Source organism: Osmia lignaria, chromosome 10, assembly GCF_051020975.1.
Source record: "Osmia lignaria lignaria isolate PbOS001 chromosome 10, iyOsmLign1, whole genome shotgun sequence".
Classification (NCBI taxonomy): Eukaryota; Metazoa; Arthropoda; class Insecta; order Hymenoptera; family Megachilidae; genus Osmia; species Osmia lignaria.
Window position 1 is genome coordinate 8625542 of NC_135041.1, and position 15083 is coordinate 8640624.

Below are 15083 nucleotides of genomic sequence, written 5' to 3' on the forward strand. Positions count from 1 at the left end.
CGAAAAAAAAAGAAGAAGAAGAAGAAGAAAAAATGTTTCTTCCCCCCAAAAAGGTACCTGTTGTACCAATTCTACTTTTCATCCAAATTTGAATGAATTCGTTGATTGAAATAATTAAAAATTCTATTTGACTATCTGTGGTAGGTGAAAACAAAAAAAAAAAAGAAACAGGAGGGGAAAAAAATTTGTCTTCTCCCGAAACTCTGAACTGACAAGTAATCATAATTTCGACAGAGTCAGTAGTATTCAGAGTTTGAGATACATAATAAGCCTGAGGCTGCGTTCACATCACAGAGAGACAGTCCGATACGAGTGAGTAGGTACATTATACAAACGGAATATCTACCCCAACCTACGCCAACCTACCCGTTGGCATCAAACCAACTACAACTATTATCACCGTTACCGCCACTACTCACCCTCTTATTGCGTGACTTTATCCTTGAGAGGTATTCCCACTATCTACTGGGTGATTTTTCACGAAACATTCCATTTAATCATCATCTCTTCGATTCTTCTATACTTCCCTTACAGAATGGATCATTTTTATTATGGGAAAGTCCTGAAGACAAAGTGATCTGGAAAAAAATTAATAATTTTACTGCTACATACTGCTCCTTGAAATAAGTATTTAAACTTTGTCCTGATTATTTATTTCCATAAAATCATAAATAACAGAGATATTTAGGTATTCCCATTTAAATGGTACACCCTGTATTTTTAATTTATTATAAATAATAAGAAATGATGATTTGAAGATTAATCACCCGTTAGATACGCCTATAGATATACTGATACGACAAAGAATTGATACGTTCCTTTCGTAAACGTCTCTCTTTTCTTCTTTCTCTTACTCCTTTTCGAGCAAGAGTACCGATAGATCGACAATGGAGCACATCTGTAGGTACCACGAAACAATGGCTGCCGCGATTGTGGAACCTATTGCGGATAGTATTCCATAATATACCCTGTTGTTTCTGCTCCCGCGGATAGTGCTTCCAGCACGCTCGATGAAAATATATGGCCCTCTTTCCGAAGTTTAGATTGACACTAGGTACAATTACTATCTACTAAAATAATTTTTCTTCATATTTTATTTATTTCTAATTCTTTTGTTGTTAGCTCTTAATTACGTTCATTATTATATTTCTATATTTAAGTTCAAACTTGTCAGATAATTGTTAATAATTATATTTGTGATTACTGATTGTTTATAAATGTTTCTTTAGATAGAATGGGTTGTACTGTTTAACGAAGAAAATATGCTGATAGAAAATTCTTCTTCCCTATGTCATTTTTTAAAAATATTAATGTTTCTTTAAATATTTCTATTGGTATAGTATAATCAGAGCAATAAAACGCATGGTGGCCCAAAACACCACTGCGAAACCCAAAGGGGTTCCCATTTTCAACCCTTACTGTGGTATGGGCAAGTACCACCCTATTAGAAAAGATGATGACCGGTCGTTCTAAGGGAGGAAGGCAGGTATTTTTTCCTTTGCCTACCACTCCATAGTGCTTTTTGATAAGGTGGGAAAGATGCACGAAATCCCCGCCTCTTGAGGCACCTGTCGTCTGTAGACCCCAAGTACCACTTTCTGTTAAAGAGGGAAAAGTCCTAAGTCCCAAAGTGAGATAAAATTAGTGGTTACCCTGCACATTTTGTGCTGATAAAAAACTCATTTATGTAAAATACCATAACTGACTTTTATTTATGTTTTACATTTATAATTTAATAATGAACGAATATACAATATTAATATTGTACAAAGTTCATACTGAAAAGTGCATAGCATCGTTGAATTATACATTAAATTTTTAAGGATCAATGTATTGTACAGTATCGAGCATGGATAGACTTTTTTAAAGAAAAACGGGGATACCATCCCCCATAGGTTTTCAAGTCCTCAGCTCTTCTTCACAAGTATTTCCGTACTACCCTTTAGGTGGCCCCAAGGAGAATGATGATGGGAAAGGGTCTCACATATAATAGATCACTTTTTTTAAATCACTTTTAATATTAATATCGTTAAAATTAAGATTTTAAGAATTTCTGCACCCCCTGTAATGATATTTTCTCCAGGGAAGTCTACTCGAGACTGTTCAATCTATCCTAAGCAAAGAAACGATTTTATAGATATCAGGTACATAATACATTCTATTATTGTAGTTTTATTTTTGAAAAGCAATATTTAGTAAAAAAAGCTAATATTTATTTTATTGCACTTATTTGCAATTAAAACTGGATGCATTATATATAATTAAATTATAACAAACATTCTATTAATTAGTAAATTTTTCATATTTTTCAAATAAACATTATAAATATATGAAAATGGTAAAAAATTGTTAAATATTTAAATGATCGAGAATTCTTTGTAAAATAAAATTATTATCTATAGGTGGCAGACACGGATGAGATCAAATTAAATATCCACTTTTAATTGCAAATAATTCTATTATATTTTGAACATTAGTGAAATTTCTTAATTTACAAATACAATGCAACACTTGCAAAGCATGAAAAATTTCATATAGCAAATGAAAATCAATGCCATAAATATAAATAGCACTTTTCATTGTGAACATGTAAGATCATAATTTAATTACTGGTCGTGCATTTTTCGATTGTTCCGCTTATGGGTATAAGAAAATGAACAATATCTTCTGTAAGGTATTATGTAAATGGACTTCAACTTGGACAATAGATTCCGCTATACGTTCTTTCCTTTAAAACTCAATTATAGTCATGCAATCAATATGTGACGATGAAAACATTAGCAGAAATATGACGATATAATCCATACGTTAAAAATGATGTATTTCTTGTCACCGTGCAGCAACAATTGAATTTATAGTTTCTCAATGAAATCAGGTTCTTTGGTACTGAACGATTTTCATTATCGCATATATATGTACCACTATGAATATTCACATTATAATAAACTAAATATGTACGCAACTTAGTTTCTAAATAAAAAACGTGTTGATAGTAATAGCATACTTTAAATATGAAAGAAAGTACATTTCATAATGAAATACATAACATTTGTCAACATCATTAAAAATTTCATTTCTCCGATTTCTTCTTGACGGAAAAGAAAGATCAATATCTGAAAAATTCAGTGGCTTTCATTCAAAAATAATAACTATTCAACATGTACCTAAAAAGTGTTATTCACCACTAATTTTGACTTTTACAATTACAACTCAGACTTACACAAATAAATCTGCGATACTTCTTACGAATGTACTATTCATTCTTACAATATGTTACATCATTGTCATCAATTTGAATTTTATACACTTAATTGCTTAAAATAGTGTCTACAGAACACTGACATCGTTGAGGGCGGAGCATCGATTTTACATAACAGCTTCTCTTCTTTTTCCGTTAATCTCTCTAACGATAGCGAATATTCTTTGTCGAATACACCTGCAACACACGAATGATGAAAAAAGGGGTAATTAACCTGATTCACTGTCATTCGATAGTTAAGAACCTACCTTGATCAATATTTCCTCTACCCAAAACGGTAAATGCCAAAAACAAGATATCCCGATATATAGAAAATAGAGATTGATCAGCTGGATTTTTACTTCTTTCTAAGGCCACTCTTTTTATAGGTTCCGCTAAATCATTTCGGCGAACGTAGGTAATCACTGACTGCATTAAACTGAAAGAAAAAAATATATATACTGTTTATATATTTTTGCTCAAAGAATAAAATGAATCATGGGGTAGGAATGATACTTTAATTTACCTTTTATCTACATTATTCAACTTCCACTGGAGGTACATAGGCAAGCGATCCATGTGAAGTCTTTCGTTATCCCACATAGTTTTCACACCCACCGCGTTATAATTAATCTGTTCCTTCTTTTTATCATTACCCAACCACAAATCCGGAAGGTGACTCGATAAATTAATTCTTTCGAAATACCATATAAGATTCCAGTATACTATTGGATGTTCGTCGATAAATTTATGCTTTGTAAGACACGTGTCACCTTCTTGACTTAAAACACTTTCTAGCTCCTTCCTTAAAACTAGAGGATTCAAGTAGGGTACTGTGATGGGTTCTAATAATTCTTTTGGTTTATCCAAAAGTTCAACTAACGCTCCCATTAGAGGATCATTTTTCTTTTCATTTTCTTCACATCTTTAGAAATATAAATAATATAACATGTATAATATCAAATACATAATATGATAGATTTTACGTACCTGTAATCCAATATCGTTATAGTAAGTAGAGGTACTGTTGCTTTATCGCAGTACTGACAAACCGTATTTAAATTTGAGTCCTCCGGTTGCCAACCAGCCATTATTTCCTCGTCGTAAAGTATAGATGCACATTGATGACATCTACTTGCACTAGATAATACGAGTTCAATAGCAATTCGTTCATCTAGTTCTCTAGAACCTTTTGGATATAAACTCTCCGCCAAATCATATAATGTATAAGAATCTAAATTTCCATCTCCTGTTTCAATAAAATAATATTTCGTTTAGAAACACATAAAGTATACGTAAAAAGTAACATTTGTAACTTTACGAACCAGACATTCTAAGAGGTTCATTTCTATCCTGTATAGATCCATCGGTCATGGAATCTAAAGATTCGTGTGATGCCCCGTGCATTATTTTATATTCCCGTTCCTTAAGTTTTACAGGTGTGCTTGTCGCAGAAATTGCCTCTTTAATTTCGTCAAACTTTTTTACCACAGTTGTAGCAGCAGACTTTAGACTACTTAAACCACCGAGTATTATTTCATTAGATTTCTTTCCCGTTATACTTGTGGAACTGTAACAAACATCTTTAATAAGACTTTTGTCCGAAGTTGGCCAGCTTCTGTAGCTTAATAAATAAACTTGTCTTACCCAAAACTCAGTTTCAGACTTGAACCCAGACTTGAAAGACTCGAAGTAACACTATCTTTCTGGGACCAAATGCTACTTATTTCTAATCTTTCCCGTTCCTTGTCTTGTTCACCTTGCTGTGCTACGGAATGCGGCATTGTTTCACTCCTCTGCAACTGACCACCTATTGCTACACCAGCTTCATCTACTGTTTGATGAAACGTCGCACTACGTGGTAAAATACTACTGCAAAGTTATGATATATTGTGAAAAATATGAAAGGAATTAAATTGATTAAAAACACAAGTAATAAAAATTAAAAATATACCTTCGAAATAAAAGGGGACCCCCTGGTCGTTCCTCAACGTTGTTGAAGATAGTTAAAGTACACGTTGAACAATTTGAATCATTCTCTTCGGAAGGTGAAACAACTGGTGTTTCGTCGTTCATTAAAGCACCCAATGGGTCATTTTCTGTAACTGGTGTACGAACCGGACTTTTTAGCGGTGATTCCATATTCCGAATCATTCTAGAAAAGAAAGGAATATAAGCAACACGATATTCAAATAATCTTTTTTTATATAATTACCTTTGATTCAATTGTATATTATCCAATTCTTCTGTTTGTATAACATTTAACGCTGAATCCTTAACGATACTATTCTGACGAGGGAGCTTCTTTATTTCAAATGGTCCATAGTCTGGCAAATCTGAGACGGAACTGCCTTTAGTAGCTATCATCGATTAAAGTAAAATAATAAAATAAAAATCTACCTCTAAAGAAAAAAAAAAGGATATTGAAATAACTTAAAACAATACTTACAATCACTATGCGCGGCCTCGGTGTCTTGAGAATGAGAACTATCAAGACTAGACCTAGAAAATGCATGTTCCATACTTGCAGTTTTGCCATCTACAGCTAATAATTCTGCATTTGAACTTAGTCTTCTTCTTGCACTTCTTTTACCGGCACGTTTAAATAAAGCTGCTCCAACAATAGCGTTTCGCAATTTATTCCACATCAACTGACTGGAATTTGTCATATCAGATGGCCAAGTTGCTTCCAGTACAGCCTATAATAATAAAGAGAATGATATTCCGGATAGGATAAAATCGAAATTTTTGTAAAGAGAAAAAAAATTGAACCTTGTTATAAAATCCATAAGTAAGAGCATTTGGTTGAACTCCACTACGTTTCATATGAAATAATAATTTTACTGCTAGAACAGGCTGTCCATAAACACCGCACAGTTGCATCATAGCTCTATAGCAAACCTAAAATTGATACCTTATACGGTAAGATTCGTTAACAAAGTTTAATGATTAAACAGTTATTTAAATATGTAAGAATAAAAAAATTTACTTCTTCGATAGGATCAAGGTGTAATTTTGGCATTTTAACTAATAGATCGTAAGCTTGATGTAAAATTGTAGCCGGCTGATTGGAAACTTGTAACATAGCTGGTAAATGCAGGAACCAAAGGCTATAACAAGTGCCGAGTAGACATCTGCCCCACCTATCTGGCATTGCTGCCTAAAAGCACGAGATAAGTATTTTAAACATATTTACCAAATACAGTACCTTATCACCTCCATTACAGGCACCCAACTGAACCTTCAATGAGTACTGTAAATGGTAATCACCAACGATCTCCACACTATTCAAGATTAACAAATGAAAATTAATTTTAAAAAGTACTTTGATTACCTGTTTACGCGCCATCCTTTGCGCCACTTTAATTTCATGCTTGGTTCTGCGCGCCATAGGACTTCCTGGTATTATTCCGAAGGCACTTAAGTTCGGATTTTTTATGTTGAAATTTTTCAGTGGTCTTATTAGTTCGGGATTTAATTTAAACGTGCGATATGTTATCGGCAATTGATTCGGACCAGCTTCCGGTGGAGGTATATATACGGTTCGTTCACTATGTTGAGATTCATCCAACTCCAAAAGAGGCACTATAGAATATATTGAGCAGTATTATTAATGTTTATTAGTCTATTCTAGCAACCATATATTTTAAAATGGTTACTATTTTCTATTTTCTTACTATTTTCTTCCTCGATGCGCTCTGTACATTCGTCAAAAAACGCTAAACCAGCCATATCCATATCGGATACAAAGCTTGTCTCTTCTATAAACCTGAATCAAATATTGCAAATGAAAAATGAACGATATAAAAATTTTCTCATGTAATAAGACAATATACCTTATAAACATCTGAGTCTTCACTAACATACTATAAAATTTTGCATGAGCCTTATCTCGGCTTCTGAGAAACGCTTGTATGTTAAATAAACTGGTTGGATCAGTAGAACCAACAGTTGGAGCTTTTGTAATCGGCAATAAAAAAGCACGATATCCTTTTAATACCGTAGCAGTGAATCTTAAAAAAGCATCCTGAATCTCGAGTTCTATAGCTTGTTCTTTTCGTTTTAGCTGAAAGTCTTTGTCAACACTGAATTCCTCGTCATCTGTATCTAAAAATTAAATCAAACGATCATCGAAAAGAAAAACAACAATAACAATAGCAAATTACCTTTCATAGATGAATATCTCTTTCCCAAAGAAATCAATTCCGAATAAAGATGATCCAGACAGTTTCTAAGTTGCCTGGCTGCTTTTTTAGGCAATAATTTCACATTTAAATATTTCTTGTCGTCACAAATTGCAATATTGTTTGTGTCTAAATTTACACAATTAACGTCAGAGGGAGGATCGTATAAATCAAAAAATCTAGAATCAACGCCTATTAAAAACGGTAATGGTGCATGCAGAACCTAAAATACAAAACATAGAATGTGTTATACTGTATCTGTTGTTTATCAATTGGCGAGGTATAAAAATATATTACCTCAGCTAAACCTAATGGGCACAAAGGTATATATGGACATTGCCACTTAAATGGGAATAGTATCATAGCGATTGCTTCGCTTACTGATGTAAGTACATCAGGACGCAATGAATGTACAAGTATTTTCTGTTCAGTAAGGATTAACAATAATATAAGTAAACAATTGTCAGGTCCTAAATTGATGAGTAATTGTCGAAAACTGGCACCAGACCTAGGTAGCGCCAAATCTTCTGGCTGAGTCAAAACCAATCTATCATTAGCACTTAACTGTACGAAAATTCTTGGTCTTTGTGGGCTCGGAAATGGTATGTCGTACAAAAAATATGCTATATATTTCTCAATAGGAACGTTCTGCAGTTTGTTATTACACATGCTATGTAAAAACACTAAAAACTTTTCAAATGCGTCAAAAAATGGCCAATGAGACAGGATGCATATAGATTTACTTATATTCAATGATTGAGTGGCAGGATTTGTGAATTGTAACTTTTCCAACTGTGCAGGAGTAAGTTTCTTAAATATTCCAGGTTGTTTGTGTATTCTTGTTTTCAACTCCTGATAGTCAATATCTGTGTGTTCAACTGGAACAAGAAAGAAATTTTTAATAATTTAATACTCGACTGTGAAAGTCCCGCGTGTGGAGAGGAACTCGTTCAATCGGCAATATAGCGAGAGTTTACTATATGTATGTTCATACCAGAATTCTTCATGTTCTCCATGAGTACATCAGTAAGTGGTTCGTTTTCTTTAAAATTTGAAATATCTATTTCTAATTCAAGTTCTTCATAAAACGTTATTGCCGAACCGTATATCTTTTGAGCTGCATCTGCCACTGTTAAAACAAATGTTGAAAACACTGGCTTAGGTTTGCATGCAACTTTCGGCCAGCATTCAATCGTTGCTCCCATCGGTAAACAAAACATTGCGACAGAATTTGGGAAGACAAAACTGCTATAATCAGATGTCGGATATTTGAACAATATAGCAGGCTTAAATGATATTAAATTTGCTCGATTCATGGATTTCTTATAACACAAATATACGTCGCTGCCCACCATGCCTTTATTCAAATTTTTATTAATAACACAAAATGCATGTGGGGGCGTTTCTCCTTTATTTGTTAAGATGACACATATGTCTGTCACCACTAATGAATTGCATGCCATTTTATGACTTGCGCGTCTGTATGTCACGAATATTTTTGACGACGAATTATTCACGTTCGCTAGATGCCCTTTCGGAGTTTCCAATACCATTTCCGCATCCTGCATTATACGTTCTTTGCCATCATATATTACACCTGAAATTGTCACTTGTTATTAAATGCATACCTTGTTATAAAAAATATTTATAGTATTATTTATTTCTTAACTTTAGAACACAATGCTCAATGTTTTATAATTGATTATATGAAATTACATTATAGGGGGGAATATTTAAATCTTATACATGACCGTTCAGGCTTATTTTACCTATATCAACTAAAGGAGGTTTGTCTCTTCCTCTTCGATAACATAAGTAACATTCATTTGTTCTTAAACTTCCATGATTTAAATCAGCAGGCAGACCTGACACAGTGTGTTCTAACACAGTATATCCTTCAGGACATTGTTCACCCAATGCTGGAAATATAATGGCAAGATCGGTAATTGGAGGTTTCATGTGCACATCTTTGACGTGTGTTCCTTCTTGATACCAATCTTCTAACTTTTCATCATTTTCATTATCACTGGCAAAATCATTGTCTTGTCCTGGTAAGCCAGCAATGACAAAGTAATCTGCTACTCTCCTTTCATCCATGGTTATCTAATCATTAGAATTCAGGAATGTTTACAAACTATAATATAATTTAACATATAATTCTACACAATAAATTAACAAATAATACTAACTTTAAATAATAGAAAAATCCTTCACATGGCACTTAAACAACCCTCTCCAAGCTTTCCTCATATATTTTTTAGATTATCTTTATTATTTTCTATTAAAAAATACTTTACTCAAATAATAATCTTTGAACAAATTATATTGCACAAACATCCTATAAATACAATGAAATAAGTTAATAAGTAATAGTATTAAATAATTATATATTATTATTGACTAACACTCATATTAATACAATAAAAATCATTGGGTTACCTTTTAAAATTTACATTTATTTCAATCATTCCATTTTTTCTCTCATTAATTTCTTTGAATGTTTTCAAGGTTAGTATTTATAGAAACACCACATTTAAATTTTGAGAAAAATAATAATACATTTGTACACGTATTTACACTATATTTACAATTATTTTGTTAGAAACATATCTTTTTCAAGTGTACAATTTAATACATACTGATTTAAATTGTTTATGAGTTACTCTATACACAAAATTATGAAATAAGTATTTTTTTTTATTTGTTAATCAAGAGAAAAGGTTTTAAAATAAATAACAAATTACAAAAGATTACAATAATATTGATAATACTTGCAGTTGTTCACTATACTTTATACAATAATCACAACAAAACGTTTTCAACAATTCGATTTGAAAGTTAAATATTTCTAGGTTATGTGTCATACCAACTACCTTACATATACGTTTACTCTAATCAGGGGAGACGTTATTGAAATGTGACGCAAACTTTCTACTGAAAACACTTTTTTTGTAGATTAAATTTTTATAAGGTTTTAAATACACGTACCAGAAGATTCAACTAAACATTGAGAAAAGAGATTGAACATAAATTTGTATCACAAATTACACAAATACGAAATGTTTAAATTAAGAAATATCGTATGCCTGTGTTTGGTACAATAAGTGAATTAGATCTATTATTATTTTTTCTTTGAAGGAATATATAGGCAAGTAATTTTTACATTTATATTAACTCTTTGAAGTCTCAGGTATACAATACGTATTATTAAGTGCCGTGAATATATATTAATGAACCTTCTGTTGAATATTAACGAGTTATTAAATTAAATGCGGGTAACACTTATACAGCTTTTAAAATAAAATTAATGACGTAATGTTTTTGTACTAACATAAGAGTAAACAATCTTTCTAAACAAATAACATATTTAATATAGGGTATGTTTTTATTTATTATAGATATCACAATTCTACACAAATATGATTTGTTGATATGTAAAAAATTTGTGTAAGGCTTATGTAACACGAAGTATGTAAATGTCACTTATAAAATATTAAAATTCTCGATAAACGTATAAAGAATAACCATTTACAATGGAAACATTAGGATCAGATGCTTAATTGTTCTGTAATTTGTGGTTAGGTATTTACTTGCCAAATTATTAACAAAACATTACGGAAGTTTGAATAGTAAAAATATCAAAAAAGAAAAGTTTATAATGATTTGTTATTAATTTCTATACCAAAATGAAGATTCAAAAACTGAAGTTAAGAATACTGATCAAGATATGGAGTATTTAAAAACAAATTAGATATATAAATATAATTTTATTTTTTAAATTCTTTAAGGTGATGCGAGCGTCGAAAACTTTATCGACAGTCCCTAGAAAAATCCCTAGACGCGAGTTCTCAAATTACATCGTCATTTCTAAACAAAATGCAAAAAGATTTGAGGGACATGTCCAGGTGGCCCTAAAGAATGGTACTCTGGTCCTTATATTATCCAAATCGTCAAAAAATTATAAAATATTGAAATTTATGTGTATCAACCGTCAAGAAAATGGCGGATCGGACTCATCTGCATCAATTTATTCGTAATATAAACATTTCTGCCAATAGTTTGTCCAAATGGGTACCAGACTACCATTCTTTGGGTCGGATAGAATAAAACGAGCACCTAAGGGATAATATATAAGTCTCCAGGAAGAAGTAATTTGAGAACTACGATTTCGTTGATTGTTCATTCGCGAAAGACGTCAAAAAGGTAAAACAGACCACAAATTTAGTTCTTCGTTTTTTCTGTAGGGCGCAGTTCGTTCGTTTTCTGGGCTCGACCGCGTGCTCATTCACAGCTCGTATATGTGAATATGTGTGCGTCGACCGAATCGATTGATTATAATTTTTATACATATTAACATTTCGCTTATGCGTACATTGCACATAAGTGTCAAAATTTATATCTGAAATAATATGTTCTTAAATATTTCGTATCAAAATCACGCCATAGGAAAGTGTTATTAAAGCAATATTTCCCTTTATTTATTACATAATTACAATAATATAAAATATAATACAAGACGGTTGTTGTTAAAAAAGTACATTATTCGATTTTTTCGCTGATATTTATTGTATGAACGATTCCATTACGATTAGCATTACAGTTTCGAAACTTCTACCAATGGCTGTGATTGGTTGTTTCATTCGGCATCCTTTCATTTCGACCAATGAGACACGTCGCTGTGTGAGCGAGTGCGTCGATTTGTGACGCAGTACAGCATTCCTCTTCGAAGCTTCGTTCGTCTTGCACGTGTCTGCAACAGGTAAGATTAAATTATCTTCAAACATTAAATTAAATTGTCTTTCGGATGTTAAAAGTACAAAAAATAGAAAGAATAGCTAGAGAGAAGTCTAGATTCCTGATTTTTGATATTAATTCGAGGTTATCTTTAAAAATACAAGAGTTGAAAGTTTGTGCTCTTGCCGCGATTGTACAATGAGGTTGGAACAGCAGAATTTGAATTACTTTCCCTTTTATATCGTTAATTTCCTAACCAATAGTGAACGTTTTTAATATTCTTTCATACAATTTACTGTTTGATATTTAATAACGTTATTTCTTGAGCATCGTAATATTATGAGACCTGTTCGTCTACCGCCTTCTGTTCGGCTGGGGACGAACATTACCGAATAATACCGAAGCGGTGCCGACCGGTCTTCGTCGGGAAGGAAGGTCTCGCCATTTCTCTCACGAACGTCGAAGTGACAAGACGTGTTGAGAGCATTCTTCCGTATAAGTAATAAGTGAGCATTGTATCTATTAAAATATTTTGCATAAATTATAGTTCGATCGTTTATTATTGTTGATTACATTTTATGTACATAAATTGGTATTTCTTTTTTGTTACAGATATTTGATGGATATTGAAAGGACGCCATGATATGGGTTTGAAATAGAATTTCGTAAGAATTTATTGTTTTAATTTATTCTAATCAATTATTAACATTTATTATTACTTGTCTTTTATTGAGTCGTTGTTAATTGTAAGCATTTTTGATAATTACTTGCTACCAAAGTCAAGAAAGAAAAGATTAGAGACATTTTTTTTCTTTAACCAATTCATAGAAAAAGAATAATTAATTTTTCATTTTATTAAATAATTTCGTCCAGTATTTTAATACATTTGTTTTAAACTAGAACAAAATTGAAATAATTCGTATTCTACTGCAAATGATTGCTTCTCTTCTGCAATTATTAATTATTTTAAACAATCTATTTTTGTTAAATCGTAGTAATTATATTATAATGTCCAGTTTTCGATGTAAGTTAAAATTAAAATGGAATCACGTTTTTAAATCACATGCTGTTTAAGCATGATTAATTATTGGATTTTGCTTATTGAAAAGAATTAGATAATTTATAAATTACTACGTAATAGAATTTCCTACAATTTTTAATATGCTTACAATCTTAACAACAAAAATCCACTGCTTTAACAAAATAGTTTATTATATGTATTTAACAATGATTTTTTATCCTTGTAATATTCATTGGAATAATTATCAACAATTATTTAATACATTTCGTTATTACGATGTTATCTAGGATCCATATTCAACTCAAATAATATTCGTGTTCGTTGAAAATATTTCACGAACACTGATATTTCCATTTACACATAACAGTATTTCTTTAACGAATGCTTAATAGGAAGAATGTTTTGTTCTTTTTTTTTGTATATTTCCATCCAGCCTCATCCCTGCTCACTAAGCTTTTCTTCTAGGAATTGTTGTGGCCGCGCGCAAGGCGGTCGGTAGAGTCAGTGTTTGCACGTACTTCCAATGTTTTGATTTTGACAAGGGTGAAATGGTCCTGAATAGAGTTGCGTTTGTACGATTAGGAATCACGCGATAGTAGAGTCAGTGTTTGCTGCGTATTATAAAATATTTTCTAGAGTATCGCGGCTCTGCTTTTTCCTTTTTCATCGTGAAAGTAGAATCACTACAATTGTTCGCCGGAAATTATTCACGGTCGCGTTATTAGTATTTCATATCTATATTTTTATTTTTAATTTTTTTTTCTAATTGCTCGATATATCCGGTATTAGAGTCAGTGCACCACTGAAGAGGAGTCTTGGGCGTTGCTCCATAAGGAAAGAGTGTAAGTATCTTATTACTTTATTTAATTAATTTTAATTCAAGTAGAATAATTTACAATTTCAACACTTGATAGTTGAGAGTTATTTTTCATTGTTAATATTTGATAAAATCCAAATTTATATATAATTTTATTACAATAAGAATTGATAATTTTCAAAATTAACCGTAATTCTTTTTTGTTTTGTTACAGATGAATTTTTTGATTTTGCCGAGTTCCTGGATACCTGATGATGGCTTTCTTCACGACTTCCGTCTTGGTACGTCACTTAATTGCCTTTTATTAAAATAGAATAATTTACAATTTCAATACTTGATAATTGAGAGTTCTTTTTAATTGCTATTGCTAATATTTTATAAAATTCAATTTCATATATAATTTTATTAGAATAAAAATTGATAATTTGCAAAATTAACCGTAATTCTTTTTTGTTTTGTTACAGATGAATTTTCTTCACGACTTCCGTGTTCTCCTACAAGGCAGCCTCCTACCTGGTGTTGTCCATCTTCCTACTTGACTGTCGGAAGAAGAGTATATCTGCGAACGGTGAGTCGCATGTTTTATGGTTCCTCTAGTGCCCAATCATGTCGTAGGACGAATGGTCCGAATCGACACGGGTTACTAGTTGTATACGTGCTTGGCAAGCATAGTGACCATGGGTATGATTATACATACCCATGAGTAGTAACATTTTTATTGTTTCATTTCATTTAGTTAGGCTAGGTCTTCTTGTACTCCGCGTTTTAATATCATTTCAATTCCACATATTCTAATAGATATTTTTGAAATATATGAATGCTCTTAAATATTCTTAACTGTGGAATTAGAATATTTTAATACCGAAACAATTTTATTTAGTCTGTCTGTAATAGAGAAGTCAAATACTATCTGACTTAATTATTGCGATGGTTCAAAGCAATATAATATTGATAGTATTATGTAATATGTATACTGGATATACATATTAATGATGTTATTACATTGATTTAATTACATTTTGTACATTATAAATTCAAATATGATTTGAGAATTTTTTCCGAGTAGTTTAACTTATTTACACGTTCATG

The 15083-nt window shown here is 31.7% G+C and overlaps 1 protein-coding gene across 4 annotated transcripts; it reads right to left on the reverse strand.

The window, feature by feature from the left end:
* Positions 1 to 2332: 2332 nt before the first annotated feature.
* On the reverse strand, positions 2333 to 10723 carry Crag (DENN domain-containing protein Crag). Of its 4 annotated transcripts, none has more exons than XM_076690450.1 (20): positions 10198 to 10469; positions 9612 to 9760; positions 9192 to 9525; positions 8417 to 9019; positions 7720 to 8300; positions 7405 to 7645; positions 7075 to 7345; positions 6916 to 7007; positions 6573 to 6823; positions 6228 to 6398; positions 6011 to 6139; positions 5688 to 5937; positions 5454 to 5574; positions 5193 to 5393; positions 4886 to 5110; positions 4564 to 4808; positions 4229 to 4487; positions 3765 to 4163; positions 3508 to 3677; positions 2333 to 3436 (listed from the first exon to the last, which is right to left on the reverse strand). In XM_076690450.1, the coding sequence occupies exons 3-20, from the start codon at positions 9517 to 9519 to the stop codon at positions 3300 to 3302; spliced, it is 4674 nt and encodes a 1557-aa protein (XP_076546565.1). In that variant the 5' UTR covers positions 9520 to 9525; positions 9612 to 9760; positions 10198 to 10469; the 3' UTR covers positions 2333 to 3299. The 4 variants fall into 4 exon arrangements, with proteins under 4 accessions (XP_076546565.1, XP_034194851.1, XP_034194862.1 ...); XM_034338960.2 differs by having other exon boundaries at positions 2334 to 3436; positions 5454 to 5598; positions 10411 to 10723; XM_034338971.2 differs by having other exon boundaries at positions 2334 to 3436; positions 5454 to 5598; positions 10198 to 10468.
* Between the last annotated feature and the right edge of the window lie 4360 nt (positions 10724 to 15083).

What these genes read in the sequence shown, in the direction of transcription:
- Crag (XM_034338960.2), bottom strand. Translation starts at nt 9,519, where the DNA reads ATGGATGAAAGGAGAGTAGCAGATTACTTTGTCATTGCTGGCTTACCA. An exon ending in AAAGGATGGCGCGTAAACAG is followed by an intron (nt 6,399 to 6,572) that starts GTAATCAAAGTA and finishes TCGTGCTTTTAG; the next exon opens with GCAGCAATGCCAGATAGGTG. An exon ending in AATATACAATTGAATCAAAG is followed by an intron (nt 5,394 to 5,453) that starts GTAATTATATAA and finishes TTTCTTTTCTAG; the next exon opens with AATGATTCGGAATATGGAAT.